Below are 19,929 nucleotides of genomic sequence, written 5' to 3'. Positions count from 1 at the left end.
AGGAAGGAGTTCCAGCCTGAGGGCAGTGCCGGAGAGGTGGAGAGGGGCTGTACCTTGCAGTGAAGAGAACCTGCAGGCTGATGGAAGTTGGAGGCGCGTTGACTGGTCGTGCCTCCAGCATTCCACTGCTTGGGGAGACCCTGAAGGCCACAGGGTCCTTGTCCGGCTCCTTCTGGCCTGCACCAAGGGGAAGGGAGCATATATGTGGGCAGGCAGCTCCATGTACTGCCCCAGGAGTACTTTCCCTGCATCTCTGGGGGATCACTTAGGATTGGGGAACTGGCCATCCCTGTAGGAATTCCCAGGTGGTACCAGCCTGCAGGGACAGGACCCATAGGCCCCTTCCTGGGGGTCCTGGCCCAGCTGCATGGGAGCAGTGGGCAGACAGGAGAGCATGACATACCCATCAGCACAGTCCAGTAGCTCCGGCAACCGCTCAGGTTCATCAGGTAGACCTCCCGGACCCGCCCCTGGTTCACAAAGCAGGTCCCAAAATCCACCCAGCTGGTAGAGAGCTGCAGCTCGGGCACAGACACGGTGGCCCGCAGGGGCACGACCTAAGGGCACAGAACCTTTACCTTGAGGACCAGGCGACCTTGCCCACCCCTGCTGGGCTCTGAGCCAGGGTCTCAGGGACACATGAGCCCTGCCGACTCCAAGTACTGGCGCTTCTGAGGAGCGCACAGGCTGCACTGTGGAGGTGGGGGGGCTGGTGTCACCATCTAAAGCTGGAAGCTGCTGGTGGGCTGCGCAGAGAGAGGGCCGGAAGGCACCAGCTGCTCCCCCTGCCACCCCTGCCCTAATCGAGCTCCCTGGTCGGCTGCCCTCTTGCCTTCCTCTTGCTCCCATGGGGCCCCAGCGCCCAGCCCTGTGTTCCTCTTGGACTCTAGGCCATCTCCCCCTTTCCCTTGACATCAGGGCCACCTGTGCCCTGAGTGCCCTAGCTCCTGACAGCCCCACTACCACCACGTCACCTCAGGCACTGTCTGACTTACCTTATCACCTTGGCCTCTCCTGCCCTTGGCTCCAACAGCTGCCCAAGTACCAGGCTAGAGGGCTCGCCTGGCTCTAGCGCTTAGATCCTTCCTTTTGGCCTCTCTGGAATCCACTCCCCAAGTCAGGCCATTCCTTCAGGTTCCTCACCTGCACCTTCCCGCTGGGCCCCTACCTGCCTGGGCCCCTCCAGCTCAGCCCCACACCACAGCCTGTGATCTTCTGTCAGTCCACAGAACCAGGCCCGTGGTGTTCACCCTGGTGCTCAAAGCCCCACACGAGCCTGGGAGTCCATCCCTCAGGTGCTCACTATTCCCACCCATCAGGCCATTCCCTCGGCCTGGCTTTTAATATGGTTTCCCTTTTCATTAAATAGTGATTAAATAGGCGGCTTCACATGCCACCTCCTCCTAGAAGCCTTCCTCGATTTTTCACTGTATAGTGCCTCACCTGGCTCTGAGCTCCTAAGGCAAGTAAGGATGAATGGCCCTCATCTCTCCATGGTCAAGGCCTTTTTCAAGGCAGACTGGACCCTCAGGGCAAGGGCTTGGGGCTCCTCTTATTTCTGAGGGCCCTGTTGGGGTTTGCCTTCCTCTGACCCCTCTAGAACAGAGTCCAACCCAGTTCCACCCTCCTCAGCTCTTGGGACACGCCTGGGACTCACCTGAGAGGTCTGGTTGGTGTACTCTAGGAGCAGATTCTGGGTAAACACCATCTCTTTCTCTCCACTTGTGCTCTGCCGAATGTCCACTCCGGGCAGCATCTGGTCACCCGGGAGCTTCTGATAGGAGAGCAGCTCCAGGGAGAGCGAGAAGGACACATCCACCTGAGCAGACAAGAGCCAACCGTCACCTCAGGCTGCTGAAGGCAGGTGGCAGCTTCCCCACCTGGAGCTCTGTCCCTGCAGGCCAGACAAGGTCCCAGCTCAGTAATGACACAGCACAGCCTGCAGGGGGTCAGACCCAGCCCTGCCCAGCAAAGAGCCCAGCAGTGCGTCTCCTCCCACACCACCCAGAGCCCGTCAGGCACATTCATTCCACGGACACTATCTGTGCCCTGCTCTGTCCTAGACCAAGATGTGGGTGTGGGGTGACAGAAGGGCAACATGCTGAGGCTGAAGAGAGGGCAGCAACAGGGCTCGGTGGCTAGTCACAGTTGTCTAGAACGAGGAGTGCCAGAGCTGCAGTGGTACTTGCTGAGATAAAATGCCACTATTGAAAGGCATCAGTGTGGGCAGGACTGGGTGGAGGAAGATGGGGAGTTCAGTTTGGACAGGTGGTGTGTGGGAGAGGACTCTGGTCAGGAGTCAAAAGGCCCGGCCCTGCAGCACGTGGAAGCACTCAGTACGCTTACACTGAGGAACACATTTTGAAAGCATGTATGGCTTCTCACAGAAGCTCTGGACGTGGCTGAGATGGCCCAGGAGTGTGCAGAGTGAGGTGAGGGCCCAGGTGGAGCTCTGAGCAGCAGCATAAAGGAAAGCACTTCGGGGGACAGGAGGAAGGAGCCTCTGGAGCAAGAGGGGAGCTGGGAGAGAGTGGGGCACCCAGCCTGACAGCCCTTGCCTGGCTGCACACACCTGGGAGCCCACAGTGAAGATGTGGGGTGCAGACCGCCAACTACCCATGTGGCCTGTGAAAGGAGGAAGATGTTCACGGTTCCCACTGACTGGCATTCCTGGGACCACCCCTCCTCCCAACTCTGCAAATCCAGGATCCTGTTATCACTGACACCCCATTAGAAGAGAGAAAGTCGCCTTTGGACCCAGAGTACCTTACACTGATGGCAAGATGGCAATCAAACTGAACTCGCTTGAGCCAGGCACAGACCTGAGTGATGGCACATGGGAGTCTGTGTGCCAAGTAGAGGTGCTCGAGGGAATGCCTGGCCTTGACCAGGGTGCTGGCAGAGGGGACTGAGGGGGGTCTGGTGTGTCTGGGACTTGCGTGTATTCACACCAATCGCTGGCTCTACCTCCGCATGTGAGCCACCTGTGCGGAGGGCCCGTGTTTGCTGGAAATGGTGTGTCTAGTGGGAGTGTGGTCCTGAGTGCCCAGGGTGTGGGCTGGGGGGTGAGACCTGTGTTTTGAATATACATCTGTGTGTGTGTGTGTCTGCATACAAACGTGTGAGGGTGGTATGAAGTGTGTTGTCTGTACACATATGTGCATGTATGAGAGAAGACTATGATTCCAGCCCAGGGGGGCATGCCCATCAAGGCTGAGGACCCCAGAACCCTCCACTGACCAGCATGTTCTCCTGTGGGTGGAGCACCAGCTGCTTGCCTGCTGCTGCCGACCCCTCCTCACACGGCTGCTCCTGGCCAGGCCCGGGAGCTCTGCGGCTGTAGCTGGCTCCCTCTTGAGAAGCAGAGAAGGGCCAGGAGACCAGGAGCCGGAAGTAATGTGGGATGTCTGTCGTGTTGGTCAGCTTCAGGTGGTGGGTGGTCACCAGCTCACTCAGCACCTGGGTGGCCACAGAGGTGGGGGAGGCTGGGGATGCATCTCTCCCCTCTCCTCAAGCCCTGGCTCTGGGGTAGGATTGGGATTATGGGGGGCAGGGAGGCAGGGGTGCTTAGACTATAACACCTGTGCCTCAGAGGGGACTATAGGGACATCTGAGGTCTAGATAAATGGGCAGGGCCAAGGAGGGCAGCACACTCACCCCAGAACAGGGCTGCTCAGGGATGAGGTCACTGGCCTGGTGCCGGAATTCCATGCCTCCACCGTAGTCCAGCTCTACACTTAGCCTGCCAGCAACAGGCATCGATGGTGGGGCCAGGCTGGGCTTTGGGGGCCTCCTGGCTACCCCCACTCTGCCTGGCCAGCCTTTTCCTGGGTTCATCTGCTGGGTACACCTCCCCCCCATTCCATTGTCTTGCTCCCAGAACCCTGTTTGGTCCCCACCAATGCTGGGTAAGGGTGCTCCCCACAGGGAACGAAGGGAGGCCAGGCGGCCTAGCTGACTCACTGTGCGGGCCTCACGTAGCTGTGCAGGTCCAGCCTCAGCGGTCCCACGGCAAAGCCCTGCAGACGCCGCCTCCTCCCTGGAAGCTCCCTTTCCACCTGCCAAGCCCAAGCCGATCATCGGCAGGTGGCTGGGCTGAGCAGGCAGTGTGCTACCCTGGAGAGGGGGGTGGCTGTGGTCCCACCACAGGCCGGGAGGGCTCACCTTATTGTCTAAGCTCATGAAGCCCAGGGCGTAGCCAACACACTCCACCTTGTGCAGGATGTGGGGGCCGAGAACCAAGGGTGTGAAGGAGATGGAGATGGTGCTGCTGCCCCCTGCAGGGACCACCTAGCACAGGCACACAGACTCAGCACTGCTTGGTGCCACTGGCCAGTGGGGACTTTTCCAGGCAGCTCCCAGCCCAGCCCCAACTCACCACCTGCTTGGGGCTGATGTGGTACAGGTGGTCAGAGGGCACTCCCTCGTGCCCCTGCAGGACAACTGAGATGATCTGTGCTTCCCTCTCATTGGCACCGGAGCTGCTCTCCTCCTGTCACCACGGTGTCACTGAGGCTCACACAGGCTCAAGGCCCACTAGCCACACCTGGGCAGCAAGCCCGTGACCTCCCCCCAAGTTTGCTCACAGAATGGGCAGCTTCAAGGCTGGACATCGACTCGTGAGAGAGACTTGGGGACCAGAAGGACCTGCTGCTCTCCGGGGACTCAGGCCACAGTAGTTCATTTCCGTCTTGGTTCCGCAGTGGGAAAGGTGGCCCGTAAAACACCAGCAGCTCCAGCAGCTGGTCCTCCTTTTCTTCCGGAGCGTAGGTCTCCCAGTCCAGGCGGATGTCTGGGGGGACGGGGCAATGACGAGGTAAGAAGAAGACAGATCTTCCCCACGCCCCCACCTCCCTGCAGCCCCTCGGAGGCTGCCCCTTATCCCATACTCAGTGTGGAAGGGGCCTCGCTTCCCCTCTACTGCCACTTCCAGGCAATTCTCATTTTTTAAAAATCCACAGGCTTATACTCTCCAGCTCTATCACCCTCAGCCCTTCAGGCACAGGGCGAGGTCTTCATGTCCAAATGCACGAACCCAGGCACCCCATTCCCTCCCTACAGCCTCCCCTCAGCCTATTTGCTGACCTCTCTGGGCCCTCCAGCTCCTGTATCCCCCACCTGCTCCCCTCCATCCATCAGCCCCCATCTACATTCACACCCTTCCCCAGCCAGGCTAATCTTTGGAGACCACCACATCAACTTCTATCTTGCCAGGATTCTCACATCTCCTTTGCCCCCATCCTTCTACCTGCCTGGCAAATCCTAGCCCTGGATGAACTGAACCAACCCTCTGGGCCCCATTGGAGAACATCCCCCACACCCCAAAGAGCTTGCCACCCCCATAAATCTGTCCCCAACCTAAACTGTGCTCCCACTCTGCCCATCACTCCGTTGCCTACTCAGCTCTCCCAGCCAACTGCACCATGGCTGCCACATCTTCCCTGCCCTCCTCTGACACCTTCACTGCCTCCCTGAGAGTTGGTGGCCCTACCTCATCTCCCAGAAGCCCCGAAATCACGAAGACCCTAAAGTCTTGTCCCAACCCCCACATGTCTGTACTAATCCCATCTCCCTTCCCCTGTGGTCTTCAATCCTGTCCCTGCCTCCCTGTTCACGGGCCAGCCATGCCCAGTCTCCCCATCTCCGACCTTCCCAACAGCACTTATACAAGGTCAGGTCCCCTCACCTGAACAGGCTTCCCTCTGCCAGGCGGCCTGTCCAGGACCGCCTTCTCTCTCCCTTTCACAGCAAGCTCATAAGACAAACTGTCCATCATCGCCTCCCCCTCTTCAGCTCTCACCCACACCCCAGGTAACACTGGCTTCACTGGCTGGGCCTGGGGAATACCTGGTGGTCACAGGCCCAAGGTCCGGATCTTGTGTAACTTAGGGTTCTTACCGGCACTTGCTTCTTACACCCACCAAATCACTCGCAGCAAGGCCACCAAGGACCCCCACACCCTGAAGTTCAGTGGGCAACCTCAGTTTCAAGTAAAGACAGAGAAATGTACACATGCTGATGAGCCCCAAGGAAGGGAAGGTAACCACTAAAGGAAAGGAAAGTAGAAGAGAAATTCCCAGTGAAACGAAGGGAAAACGGAATAAAGTCACAAGAAGCAGAATGAAGAAAGCAGTAAAATAAGTAAAATAAGAAGGAAGAAATATATAGACTGAATGACCTTCCCTCTTAAAAGATATAGGAGAAAAAAAAAAGATACAGAATGTCAGATTGAGTTTCTTGAAATCTCAGCTCTCCGTTGTTTGCAAAGAAACACAGGTCACAGTCACAAGGGTGAAAACAGAGGGATGGGCAAAGAGATACCAGGCCAACCAACGGTCAGGCGACCCCGTGACCAGGCGCAGCAATGTTACTGTAGGGCGAGGTGGGTTTAAGCACTGAAGGTGTGACGAGGAACATTATGGGGTGATAAAACGCATCATTTGTGAAGATTCACTTCTCAAAAGCACCTAAAAATAGAGCAGCTAAAAACATAAAAATAAAAAACCAACTACTGGAAGCGCCAGTAGAACTTGATAAAGATGCGATCAGAGGAGTTTACTTCTATACACGCACCCTTTCCAAACTGCACCGATCGAGTAGACAAAAAGCAGCAGGATCACGTGGAGTGGCAGTTCTCTCTCCCAGCTGAGAGCAGAAAAATCACCAGAGCAGCTTAGGAGCCCGGTGCCCAGGCCCCACCCCTGGAGACTGGTTCAGCTGGTCTGGGGTAGCCCAGGCTTGGGATGCCTTAGATCCTCCCCCGAAGCTCTGACGGGCTCTGAGCTGGCACAGCGCTTCCTGTGGCCCGGGCGCTCTTCATCTCCACGGGCTCGCTCCCCCAGACCCACGTGGCTCGCCCTTCCTCTTGGACTCAGCCTGAACAGCCCTCCACAGGGGAGCCTCAACCCCTCAGTCCAGTCCCCAGCACTCTGGCCTTCCCCTGTACACACTCGATGCACTCAGCGTGTTGGCAGCCCACAGTCGTGTCTGTCCTGCCCATCAGGGCACAGGCCACTCGGCAGAGGCCTAGCTGTCCCGTCTCCTTGCACAGAACCTGGCAGGTATCCCAGGTACTGCTGGCTAAAGGGTAAGAAAAGCTACCCCCTGCCACTGCCTGTCTCTGTGCAAAAAGCAAGAGCGGGGCAGCTGTGGTCCCAGGGACACTGGGAGACCCAGGGCTGAGCAAGGCCAAGTCCTGTCCTCAAGGATATAAGTGGCTCTCTCTGACAACCCCAGCTGGCTTGGTCACTCCCCACCTTGGCCCTTGGGGGCCTCCCTTGCTAACCACAGACCGCCTGGACTCCTGGGTCCTGGTCAGGGGCCGCCAGCTTCTCCTAGCCCCAGCTTCCCTTCTAGCCTGGCCCAGCACATGGCACAAGCTATAGCAAGAACCCCAATTTATCTCGCGAGCGTCTCACCACAGGGGCTGTAGTTATGTAGGCGAAGGATGCGGGTGACTGTATCTCCTCCAGAGACCTGGGTGCTGAACCTAGAGGCAGGCGACAAGGCTCAGCAAAGCCACAGCCAGCACACAGGAGGGCTGGTGTTGGGGCTCAGGCAGGGAGAAGGCCCCACAGTGGTCTGTCTTCATCCTGGGTGCCCCAAGACCCAGGCTGGAGGCCTTCTCCATGTGGTACCTGGTGAACTGTGACCCAGGGCTGCTCACTGCCCCAAAACACCCCTCCTCCTTCCCCTCCCTGCAACCACACTGACAACAGATCCCCCTTCAGGCGGTATGAGGGGCCCTGGGTCTAGCACTGACCTTAGGCCACACTGACTACTCACTACTTCTGTCCCAAAAGCAGACTGAGATGTGCAGATAGCAGCCAGGTGCCCTGAGGCCTCTCCCCTCCAGGGCAACCCATCCTGGGGCTTCCTTGCTGAGTGGCTTCAAGTGGCCCCAGGACAGTTGAAGGGCAAGAAGAGAACAACCCAGGCGGGAGGCCAGAAGATTTCAAGGGAGCAGAGAATGAGGCAAGGGTGGGGCACCTGACGACAGGCTCCTTCTGGAACTGGTCCATGGTGTAGTTGGTCCTCAGAGAGCTGATGGGGCAGCCCACCACCACCATGTGCACCGGGATGACTAAGGGTGGCAGGTCTCCCACCTGCAAACACACACCGATCCTTTGTCACTTGTCACCGGCTGCCACCACCTTCCCTGGCTCCCCATTCCCTTCAGTGCAAGGCCTTTCCTTGTCAGGCCAGCCCAGGGTCTCCACAGCTTGGTGAGATTTGAGAATCTAAGGGCCGGGTGTTGGAGAAGAGAGAGTCTGGAGGTGAGGGCCAGGGTCAGGTTCCCTGAACCCCAGGCCACGACCCGCCTGCAAGATCTTACCGTGCAGATGAGGCTGTCCCTGTACTCGCCCCACATGTTCGCACAGCCCGTGATGTCGATGCGGAGCTGCTGGTGGGCACCCAGTGTGCCCTGTGAAACGTGGGGGAAGAAGGCAGCTCCTTTTCCGTGAGACAACATGTTTTCCATAAATTCTGGGAGAGGACCAGGAAAGGGGATTCAGGACCCCAGGGTGGGGGACAATGAGGTCAAACCCTCAGGTGTCAAAACACTGTCCCAGACAAACCACCCCAGAGCCTCACAAAACAGACCCTCCTTCTGGGATCCCAGAGTCCGGGGCCCAGTCCTCAGTGGGAGCCCTCCCTCCTGAGCTGCCAACCACTCCAAATCTAATCCAGGTCCTGTGCACAATCTTTATGCCCTAACAAGGGGATGGTCCCATTCAAAAGAGGGACTCTGTAAGGTGGGGGACCACAGCCATCTCAGGGACCATGCAGGAAAGGACACTGAGATGGTTGGGCTCCACATCCTCAGGAGCCATGGAAAATCCTGCTCTGGCTAGGCCAGGCTCAGTGCCTGTCCTGGGGCTCTTACTCAAGTGCTCTCGCTTGGCCAACTGCTGGCGAATTCGATCCGTCTTCAGCAGGGCAGGTGACACGTCAGGGCTTTACCAGATGGGACAAAGAAATAGCATCAAGCCATCTAGACCTTTTCTCAGACCTGAGCCACCTCCTCTGGAAACAGCATCTTACCAGATGCCCAGGGGAGGAAGGCGGCCCTGCCCACTCCTCCCAGGGGAGCACTGACCAGGTCTCTTCTTTACCTCTTTGCTCCTGGTTCACCCCTACCACCCAAAGCCACCCACTGGCCCCAGGGGTTGCCTCCCAAGAAACTCAGTAAGGCTCTGGGGTAGAGACCCCCTACTCCCAGTTTCTGTGCCTTGGTGACCCCTGGGTGTGAACCCAGCCCAGACTCGCCAACTCTTGCCCACTTTTCTGCAACAGGTCCCAGTTTCCAGTCTTTCCAGCTGACACCTGTCCAGCATCGAGTGCACACTAATTTTCTGGAGTGGGAGAGTTAATGGCTTGGAAACTGTTAGTGGCTCCCCACCACCTGTGGCAGTGGTATTAAAGGTGGGCTCCCCTGCCTTAGGCGATTTGGCAGTGAGGTGCTTGCAGTGCTGTGCTGGTAAATTGCCAATTTCTGTGGTGTAAATACTTTCCCTGTGGCTGATCTCAAGTTACAGCTTGCAGAATGCCTCACAGCCACATCTCTGCCCACACAGTTCCCTCCAACTCCAGTAACTTCTCCCTCATCCACTGGCCTGAGTCAGAAGCCCTCCACTCAGCAGGCCAGGCTGAGGAGAAGGGCCCACAGGCCCAGCCTCTCCCACAGGCCCTCTCAGGCTCTGGGAGCTGGGCAGCAAGCACCATTTCCTCTCCGTGTTTCCCCATGGCTACCTGTGAAAATACATCCTTCCCGGGGACTGGGCCTGAGAGAAACCAGACTTACGGGCTGAGTTTTTGGCTCAGGCTGTTTTGAGGGCTCCCAAAGTACTCGAACTTGAGGGTGAAAGAGGTCTGGATCGGGGAGCGGTTGGTGAGGATGAGCTGGTGATGCACGCAGGTCCTCAGGGGCACTGCCGAGCCGAAGTCCAGGCGGAGCTCCTCCTTCTGGCCCGGCCATGGCTCTGTGCTGGGAACACTGTCCCTTGCCCGTGGGCACCAGGTTACATATCACCCTTGACCCTGCCCCAGGAGCCACTGTGGGTGGGGGTACGGGAGCTGTCTAGCATCCCAGCTTCATCCTCAGACTCCCACCTCGTCTGCCACCCCATGGACACCCCTTCTTGTCAACCTGAGATGCCAAGAGAGGCCTCAAGCACCACCACCTCTCCCTGGCCAGGGGCGGACTGGCTTATCTCTCAGTTGCCGGGCCTCATGTGGGAAAGCCCAAGGTACTCACAGCCCTCTCCCCTGCCATCACCTATCTGCCTGGGCACCATGCCTCCAAGTGTGGGGGCAAAAGATCACAGAGAGAGCAAGGATGGGGTAGAGGGATCTGGCCGTAGGAATCAGCTGGGAGAAGGCTGGTACCATGGGGTAATTCTGGTCCTTCATATGGTTGCCTCAGCACTCAGGCCCTGGCCCCAGTCCTGGGCTCACCTTCTATTGGAGCCCTCCATAAAGATGGCAATGTCCACTTGCAGTCCCTGGGGTTTCCCAGAAATGCCCAGAACCAGTGGCTCCTTCATGCCTGACACAGTGCAAGGGAGGGCCAGATCGGTCAGCTCTTCCTGTAGGAAAGCCCATTGGGGGTGCATTAGCACAGGTGAGTACCAGGGCTGGGCTCAGAAGGTCTCCCTCAGCACAAGTGGCTGCTGTGGGGGGTGCTCAACACGAAGGCCTTGATTCTGTTCAGGCCCATCTCTGTGGGGGGGCTCCCCAGTCCCTCAGTGAGCCACCATCCCCAGGCCCAGCCTGTTGGCCCCCACCCTGCCCCCAGGAGGCCTGGCCCTCTCTCAGGGCTCCAGCTGTGTCTGCTCCAAGTATCTGGACATGCACACAGGAAAGACCCTCAAAGTGGAAACTCTGCAGAAGCAATACATTTATTCTGATGAAGCTGCTATCATAGAAACCAAACCCTTCCTGCTCCGTGCCAGGCCTGGGCCCACCTGTCTGTCGACCTAGAGCTCAGTCTCGGCTGTGTAAGAAAGCCCACTGTCCCCATGTTTGCCAGTGAGGAACTGGGACCTGGGTCTGCAAGTCTCTGAAGGAAGAGGTTTCTTCTTCGTATGCCACCTGGATGGCTTTCCTATGGGCCATACCATGGAGAAGCTGTGTCCTTCTCAGGAGGAACTTGGCTGCCAGTCAGCCTCCCAGCCGCAGCCGGCACAGAGTCTGCCACGAGCACAGCCCTGCTCTGGGTCTCTGGGCAAATTGGAAAGATGGCCCGCCTGTGGCCACAGAGCACGGCCTGGGGAGGGCTAAAGTTGGTGCCAAAGGCCAGATGTGGCCATCGGATTTCAGGACAATTTCATTTCAGGCCTGATGCAGGCTTTCTGACCTTGTGTCCCTAAAGAACAGGCCTAATGGGAATGAGGACCCAAGACCTAAATACCAGAAATCTCTTCTCCACTCCCAAAGACCAGGCGTGCGGTCTGAGACTGACCTCCCTGCTAGCACAGGTGCAGACAGTCGCCAGGTGCCTTCCCGGTCCCCCTCGGCCCTTCCCATCCCTACTCACCTGGGTATGAGCGGTCAGTTCCAGGCTGAGATGGAACTCCTCACTGGGGCCCAGTGTGCCCCGTCTGGGGGAGACTTTTACTTTGCAGAAGCTTGCTTGGTGCCCTAGGAGCTGGCAGATACAAGGGTGGGCCTGTTGTCACATGGGAACTCCCAGGATGGGCCAGAGGTCCACCCAGAATGCTCAGCAGGACTGAAGCTCTGCTGGATGTGGCAGACTGGGGGCCACAGCAGGACCAGTAGGGCTGGGTGCTTCTGGGTGGAGATAAACCCCTGGTCCCTTTCCCTACCCTAGAGGGACCTCACATCTGTCAAGGGTTGCCTGGACTAAAATAGCAGCCCTGGGAGGACCAGCGTGATGGGGAGCAGAGGGCAGCTGCCTCTGATGCACAGGAATATAGCCCCATCTCCCATGGCAGGCAGAGCAGGCTCTAGTCAGCTCCATGGACAGTGCCTCATCTGGGCTCCCAAGAGCCGCGTGGACCAGTCACAGGCTGGGCAGTCTAGCTGTTTACACCAGAGACTCCTGCTCAGGCAGGGAACCGGAATTCCCTGAGGGCAGGCCAAGGAAAAGCCAGACCAGATGTGCTGCTCCTTCGAGGGGCCCAGCTTCTCTGGGCACTGTGGGGCAAGAACAGGCTGTGGAAGGGAGGCTGAGCATCTGTTCTGCGGTACCTGAGGGGCAATGTCTCCCTCCCCACAGGCCTCTGGTGCCGAGGGCTGCAGACCTGGTGCCGACAGTGTGGGCTCACTCACCTTGCCCCAGTGGAACCGGGTGGGCAGGAGCGTGCCATTGATGAGTGTGATGGTTGCCTTCGTAGGCACGCCCAGGTAGAGGTTGCTGACCACAACCTGGCTGCTCTGAAGGTACACGTAGGGCTCCTGTATCTCTGCATACACAGGGAGGTAGCTGGAACATGAGGAAATAAAAGGCATACTGATCAGAAAAAAAGAAATAGAACTATCCCTATATGCAGAAGACATGATTGTCTACGTAGAAAATCCCAAGGAATCTATTTTTTAAAAATTCCTAGAACTAATGAGGCAGCAAAGTTACAGCCTACAACATCAACATACAAAAATCAATCACACTTTTACATGTTAACTATGAATATGTGGAAACAGAAATTAAAAATACAATAGCATTTAAAATTGCTCCAGAAATGGAATAACTAAGGTATAAATCTAATAAAACATGTACAGGACTTGTGTGCTGAAAACAACAAAACATTGATGAAAGAAATCAAAGTAGACTTAATAAATGGAGGGATATTCCGTGTCCATGGATTGGAAGAGTCAACATAGCAAAGGTGTCAGTTCTCCCCAGACGGATCTATAGGTTTATCACAATTCTTGTCAAACTCCCAGCAAGGATTTTGTAGATATATACAAGCCAATTATTAAATTTATATGAAAAGACAAAGACACAGAATGACTAAAACAATTTAAAAAAAGCAACAAAGTGGAAAATCACTCTACTAGACGTTAAGACTTGCTATATATGCACCGTAATCACAACAGCGCGCTGTTGGTGGAGGGATATGCACCGCCGATGCTGTTCCAATGGGAAATAAATAAATAAAAGAAGGATGTGATCAGATCAATAACAAAACAGAGGAGAGCAAAACTGCTCCTTAAGGCCCCCAGAAGAGGACCCGAGGGGCTCCTTAACAAGGGAACGAGAGGCATCGCAGGGCAGCAATGTGGGAAAGGACTGTGGGTGATCGGCGCAGCCAGTTCAGGGCCCCAGCCCCTGAGCTCACACGACACACGGAGACGGGGCTGCCGCAGGATTTATCCCCCAGAAGAACGTGGGTGTGGGGCTGGAGAGCCGCAGGGCAGATCCTGCAGTGACTGACATTGGGCCTCAACTATCACGGAGGGAAAGCAACCAGACAGATCCTAGTCTTCATCCCTGTTTACGAATGAATGAGTGGGGTGGTCTGTGCGGCTGCCAGCGTGGGTTCCCTGCCGCTGGGCTTGGGCTGTGTCCCCCACGACCCTTCCTGTTGCAGGCGGCGGTGTGCTCGGAGGGTTCGCACGTCCCCCTCTGAGGAGTGCCGTCCATCCCTGCACCCCCTTCCTCAGAGGGGACTTACACCACCAGCTCCTCAGGCAAGTCAGCTCCCTCTCCCACTCAGAAACAGGAATGGCAGCCAAGGACGACCAGACACCAAGAAAAACCAAACTGTGAAGGAGGGCGCCAAACCAAAACCCGAGGGGACAAAAGTTAGAAAATTCGTTTCCTTGGGGAAATGTGAGAAGCTGATACATCCGTAAGATAATAACAGATTACTATCCCCCAAACCCCTCCCCCAAAACATCCAAGAACAAAAAAGCTTGAAATTTGAGAACGTGGTTGTGAAAAGAAGGGCATCTACCAAAGACTGAGTTAGTGAGCTGCGAGGCCGAGGCCATCTCCTCAACAAGAAGCGAAGACAGTCTTCCCGCCCGCCTCTTCTGGAGACAGACCCTCTCCAAGTCACCGGGGTGGGCACGCGACCCAAAGGGAACCAATCAGGCCCGCCCCTGGGAAAGCCAGTTTCCTCTTTCCCCGGCTGTTCCTCGGGGCAGAGCGACCACCAGCCCCTGTCCAGCAGGGGAGGGGAAGGCCCACCCGAGAGCAGCTGAAGGAGGGGGCGGAGGCTGGGGTGGGGCAGAGCCAAAGCTGGTGGGAAAGAGAGAGACGCAGGAGAAAAGGCCGGAGCCCCTGCCATCAGCAGGGCAGGGAAGGCCAGCTGCATGAGCCAGTGGCTCCCCTTTTTGCCTAACCTGGTTGAACCCGTGTCTCACCTGTAAACACTCTGATGAACACAAGTTCCTTTAGGCAGAAAGAACAGAGACGGAAAAGGAAAGGAAATGAGCAAAGACTTAATACAAGGCCTCCTCCCTCAGAGTCAAGGCCCCTGAAGTGCATGCAGGACCCGTGAGGAAAAGACCCACTCTCAGGCCCGGACGGGCGTTCGGGGAAAAGCACATTGGAACGAGACACTGGTGGCACTTATTCCCCCATCAGATGGTCAAAGTATAAAAAGTGAGGTAATGCGTGTCGCTGCGAGAGCGTGGGGCAATGCGCAGCCTCACCCTGGGAGTGGAAGTATAAAGTGGCACAGGGTATTTGGAGGGTGAGTTGAGAGTATCCATAAAGATTTAAAGTGTACATTTAAATGTTTTCATAATGAAATACAAAATACACACAGAAATGACTATAAAACACACAGTGTAAATACATTCGGTTTAAAGAACTCCTGTGTATCACTACTACTCAGCTTATTACAGAACATTTCCACCAGCCAGCTTAAGAAAATGAACATTATGCTTCAAAATAAGTGGGGAGGGGGTGGGGAGAACTGGATGAGAATGCGGCCATCTGATAATTATGCAGGGGGGTGAGGGGAACATGGGGGCTCATGATACGATTCTACTTTTACATATTTAAGGAATTTTCTGGAAGCGAGGGAGGGAATCTCACTAATAACCTTTGAAACCTTCAGTGTGTTCCCCCCAGAATAGTGGTATTCACTCATCTAAATATGCCACAACTGCCCGCTGACGTGGCTCAGCGGTTGAATGTCGACCTAGGATCCAGGTGATGGGGGTTCGATTCCGGTCAGGGCACATGCCCGGGCTGCGGGCTCGATTCCCAGTCAGGGGCGTGCAGGAGGCAGCCGATCAGTGACTCTCTCATCATTGACGTTTCTCTCTCTCTCTCCCTCTCCCTTCCTCTCTCTGAAATCAATAAAACTTTATATAAAAAATGAAAATAAATAAATAAGCCACAACTATTTTGTGTCTGTTCTGTTGAATGTTGTTTCCGGTTCTTCACCATTTTGAACAGTCCGGCTCTGAGAATCCCCATACGTGCCCACACACGCTAAGTTCCTCAGTTAATCTAGAAGGGCGGATACTGGGTCACGGGGCATGCGCGTATTTTACTTTAATGAGTATTCTCTGTAATTTCCAAATTTTATAGAATAAACATGTATTCACACCTGTAAATTCTGAAATTATATATAATATATGTAACTATACTGGGAATATGCAGAAAGTGTGTTGCAAGGGCTCTCCCCTTCCCCCTTACCTCCAGGGCCCGCTGACCACCTCCAGCACCAGGACGGTCTGCAGACACTGGCCCCGCAGAGCCTCCAAGGTGACGTTCACTCTGCACTCCCCCAGAGGGGGAATCTCACCACTGGAGGGCTCAATGTCGAAAGGAGACACCTGGTTGGGAGGTCATTCCAGAAAGGTAAGGAGTGAGGACGCTTGGAATTGCAGGACATGGGGCTGGCCATGCCCAACCAGGGTCACTCCCAAGCTGTCCCCAGCTCTTCAAAGAGCCATGTAGGAAACAGAGGGAGGCAAGCAGGTGGGGGAGCACAGCTGGGCTAGAGTCTCAGGACTCAGAGGACAAAAATCGAGTCTCCATGTAAAGGAGGAGGTCACCATGCAATTTATACTCCACGTTGGCCATTATTTCAATTATAAAATGTACTCATCGCAGTGGGAGCAAAACACAGACTGGGAATTAGAGAGCTGGGATCCCATATGATTCCACCACCCATTGGCTGTGAGACCCTGCCCCTCTCTGTCTCCTCTATCAGACAAGGAGATTGGACGTGGCCAGGAAGTTTCCAGCTGTGCTCTGGGAAATCCTAGGGATTCCTCAAAAGTGGGGAGAGGCAGGGTGGGGCAGGGGGGCGTAAAAAGGGGGTTTCTGAGTGGCCCGAGAAGCCATAGTTTATTCTAGACCCTGGGCTTCTGTGTAAGGTTTCATAGAGGAAAGAGTTCCTGTCTCAGGATACTGATACCCCCAGTCCCAGTACCAAGCTCCTGTGGCTTCACAGTCCAAGCAGGGAGACCAGGGAGCCCCCAGGAGGGGAAGTGCTCACCCCAAGCCTGTGTAACAGGACATTTGGCAATGGCGTTGTGATTCACTGTAAATGTCATAACTTCTAAGTTTCAGGGTGCCCACCGAGAGAAGTGAGGCATCAGGTAAAGGAGAATGACTTTCGGAGAGTGGAGAGGAAAAGTCCTGGAGAAAGGGAACATTAGCAGCTACGATGCATGTCTGGCTGCGACGGTCTTTCCTGGGCTTCTGAATGTGGAAGGGAAAGTGTGCAGCGTTATGCCCCAGAGGGCAAGTGGGCAAGCAAGACAGGGGCCTTGGCAGGAAGCTGCCAGAGGGAGATGTTTCACCAAAGGGACCTGGCCAGAGGCTCACAGGTGCAGTGACAACCTAAGGCAGCTCCCAGGGATCAAAGGCCACCAAGTGTGAAGAGCAGGGGTGGCCCTTCGGTGATTTACAACTAACTGCTGCTGGGAGCAACTGAGGCATTGTGACTTGGTTTTCTTCTAGATTGCACATCACATATTCAAATGTGATGCCACAGTTTAGATGTGATGTTGATAATCCTTAGCCACCTGTAGTACTTTCTTATTTTATAGTAAAAAGAAAAGTGCTATTTGAGTGGAAATGAATCTTCGATTTTCTTTTTGGAGCCTTTGGTTTGGGCGAGGGGCCCAGGCCCAAGCCCCACCTGGTGGCAGGTACTCAAACTGCAGGCGCAATCCCTGGGAAGTTGGGAACCTTGGGGTGTGCCCACCCAGCCAGTCCCTCCCTGGAGGCCTTGGAAGCTTCCTGCCCAGCTCAGCTGCCTCTTTTCTGCCTGACTCAGGCTGCTGTGACAGAGGGAGACACCCATGTCCTATGTCTGCATCACAGGGTTGTGAAAATAACAGGAAAATCCAGTTCGGAGTTAAGTTCTGCTGTAGAAAGGATTTGACTGCCTTGGAGATGGGGAGAACTGGGGACACTGCCAGGCAGAAGTCACCAGGCAGGCTTCTCCTCACCCAGCCTCAACCCTCTGAACGCCTAGCCCAAGATTCACAGTTCAAACATGACACCGGTAAATCGGCTCCTGGGGGGAGGGGTGCACCGGAGAGCGGCAGCTCCTGACTTACACCGTCTTGCCTTTCTTCCAGGCAGACCGAGCTCTCCTTCATGTGCCACGTGGCTGGGAGCGGGCTGGTGTTCTGGATCTGGATGGAGTTTGTGGCTTTCTGCCCCAGGCGCAGCAAACCAAACTGAAGGGCTGAGTCGCTGATGACGAGGGTAGGCCCCTGAGACACCCAGAGGCCTATCACTGAGCCACCCGGGCGTGGGCTCCGTGCCCTACCCCTGCCACCCGCCTGGCCCACCAAACTTCCCAGTCCCCCAGAAGCACCTTGAATGTCGCCTCGATGTGCAGGACCACTGGCGAGGGTGAGAATCTGATCTCACACAGCAGGTCCTGGCTTGTTGGGCCGGGGACACCCCCGGTGAACTTCAACTCAAAATCCTCCACCTCACTGGACTCTGGGGGGTGGGGGGAGCAGAGATAGAGAAAGGAAGCAGGGGTGGGTTCCCTTCGTGGCTGGGCCTGGATGTCTGACCTTCGCTGACTTCTTGCCCATGTGTGCCGGGATATAGCTGGAGCTAATCACTCTGAGGTCTCCCGTCCCCACCAGCCCCGGGCAGGTCGAGACCCCTCCCGCAGTACCTATGGTCCCTGTGCAGGGCTCCACTTCAATGATGTGGCAGTCGCTGATCTTCCCCCACGTGTATCTAATGCGGGACTTGCTGCTGTTCCACATCTGAAAGACACACCCCAACCATCCAATCTGTACCCAAGGAAGGACTATGGGACTGTGGGCGCACCAAAGGTCCTCTCGACACCCTCCCAGCTAATCCCTGGCCACCCGACAGCCCCAACACCACACTGCAGGGTTTGAGGGTGCCAGATCTTGCCAAATCTCCACGAACACAGGAATGGGTTCCACAACCCTGTGGTTTGGAAATGACAGACCCGCCCAGCCCAGCATCTGTGCAAACCAAGCTGGTTCAGGGGCCCTGGGACACATCCTCTATGAGGCGGCCACCCTCCGCCCCTCCAGCTAAGTTCTCCTTACACCTGTGCCCAGTTCAGCACCATCCTGGCCCAGGCTGGGGAGACGGGGACCTACCTTAAAGTCCTTCTTCACACTTATGCCGATGTAGTTCTCCCCCGGGATGATGAGAGCATATGGTTCCAAGAGAACCTGGAAAGGTTCCACTGAGCCCTTCACCTCGATCTCCAGGACGATCACATCATCCGCACTGTACGAGGCGCCTTCCGGTTCTGAACTGAGCACAGACCCAACGTGAGCTGGGAGCCGGCACAGCCCGCAGCACGGCCCTGCACGGCTCTCACTTCTGTCCCATGTCTGTGGCCTTGTGAAAAGAAAACAATGGCCTACCCGCAGTACCCAAGCCCCCTAAGGTCAGACATGTCAGTCCATGCCCTGAAACAGTGCTGAGTGCCCGTGGCTGTGACAGCGGCTCAGCCTAAGGTCTGGGACAAGGGCACCTCCCCTGCTGCCTCTGGGGACCACAGTGTAGCACCCAGCCTGGGATCTCTACAGGATGCTGACTGCAGACCCCTGCGACAGTTGCTTAGGGAGGAGCTGGTAGCAATGCCAACCATGGGGCAAAACCTTCCCTTATTAGTCACCACCACCCAGGGGCCACCAGCCTGGCTGCCTGGTGGTAACAACAGTGAGCCTGGGGCACAGCAGGCTCCGTTCCCTGCATGCTGAGCCCACACCAGGCCTAGGTGCCAGAGCAAGGCAAACATGCTCCCACAGGTCAACACCTCCTGGGAGTCAGGTGGCTCCTTCACCCCTTCCCGCTGCCTTCCCTCGCATCCCCATGGGGAAGGCAGGCCCCACTACCCACCCTCCATCCGGGGCCCCGTCCCTGCTCACCTCGAGAGCTCTGGTACTTCCTCTATCACCATCTGGAGAACACTGTGAAAATCCTTTGGCTGAAAGACAAACAGAGCCCTGAAAGCAACCTGCCTTCCAGCCAGGCTGCCCAAGAAAGGCTGGGGTCTCAACCCCAGAAAGGCTTCTGAAGAGTGCTGCTTCCCTGCTACATTTCCCACCATGTAGGGAGAGAGGGGTGGCTGCCAGGACGTGTGGCATGCCTCCCTCGGCTGAGCCTGGGGGACAGGAAGAAAAGGTTCTGCAGACCCCAACATTGCCCTCAATGTGTCCCAGCACCCCCCAGGACAGACAGTGCAGAGGCTGGATGCTGGGTTGAGAGGCCCACCTGCTAGTCCCACCAACGGGGTCCCCGAGCACCAGCCTTCACACCCGGCGCTCATGCCCCTCTCACCCAAGAGCTGTTACCCTCACCCTCAGGAACCTGCTCCCCACTCTCTCTGGGGGTGCTAGGGGCTGGGCAAGGATGAGAATGTCCTTGATGTAGCAGAGATACAGGAGAACCCAGAGTGAGGAATGGACTGAGGGTCTTGCTGTAGGCTAGGCGTGTGCGGGATCAGGACCAGGCAAAATGAGTGGCATCGTCCTTAC

The 19,929-nt window shown here is 56.2% G+C and overlaps 1 protein-coding gene across 1 annotated transcript in view; it reads right to left on the bottom strand.

Moving 5' to 3' along the window:
- Positions 1 to 19,929, bottom strand: part of DLEC1 (DLEC1 cilia and flagella associated protein) — a gene marked incomplete at its 5' end in the record, with an annotated part of 41,875 nt that overhangs the window by 404 nt on the left and 21,542 nt on the right. The window contains 23 exons of the mRNA XM_081160787.1: positions 54 to 177; positions 404 to 557; positions 1,658 to 1,819; positions 3,241 to 3,459; positions 3,658 to 3,742; positions 3,964 to 4,058; positions 4,165 to 4,290; positions 4,379 to 4,492; positions 4,587 to 4,792; positions 7,419 to 7,489; positions 7,990 to 8,105; positions 8,336 to 8,487; positions 8,888 to 8,958; positions 9,806 to 9,997; positions 10,459 to 10,589; positions 11,540 to 11,650; positions 12,295 to 12,448; positions 15,620 to 15,759; positions 17,500 to 17,658; positions 17,763 to 17,893; positions 18,078 to 18,171; positions 18,541 to 18,700; positions 19,321 to 19,379. Coding sequence (XP_081016913.1) covers positions 54 to 177; positions 404 to 557; positions 1,658 to 1,819; positions 3,241 to 3,459; positions 3,658 to 3,742; positions 3,964 to 4,058; positions 4,165 to 4,290; positions 4,379 to 4,492; positions 4,587 to 4,792; positions 7,419 to 7,489; positions 7,990 to 8,105; positions 8,336 to 8,487; positions 8,888 to 8,958; positions 9,806 to 9,997; positions 10,459 to 10,589; positions 11,540 to 11,650; positions 12,295 to 12,448; positions 15,620 to 15,759; positions 17,500 to 17,658; positions 17,763 to 17,893; positions 18,078 to 18,171; positions 18,541 to 18,700; positions 19,321 to 19,379 — 3,026 coding nt within the window. The remainder of the gene's footprint in view (positions 1 to 53; positions 178 to 403; positions 558 to 1,657; positions 1,820 to 3,240; positions 3,460 to 3,657; positions 3,743 to 3,963; positions 4,059 to 4,164; positions 4,291 to 4,378; positions 4,493 to 4,586; positions 4,793 to 7,418; positions 7,490 to 7,989; positions 8,106 to 8,335; positions 8,488 to 8,887; positions 8,959 to 9,805; positions 9,998 to 10,458; positions 10,590 to 11,539; positions 11,651 to 12,294; positions 12,449 to 15,619; positions 15,760 to 17,499; positions 17,659 to 17,762; positions 17,894 to 18,077; positions 18,172 to 18,540; positions 18,701 to 19,320; positions 19,380 to 19,929) is intronic.

The sequence above is a fragment of the Miniopterus schreibersii genome (genome assembly GCF_964146895.1).
Source record: "Miniopterus schreibersii genome assembly, chromosome: 15".
Lineage (NCBI taxonomy): Eukaryota > Metazoa > Chordata > Mammalia > Chiroptera > Miniopteridae > Miniopterus > Miniopterus schreibersii.
This window is presented reverse-complemented; position numbering and strand designations above follow the sequence as displayed.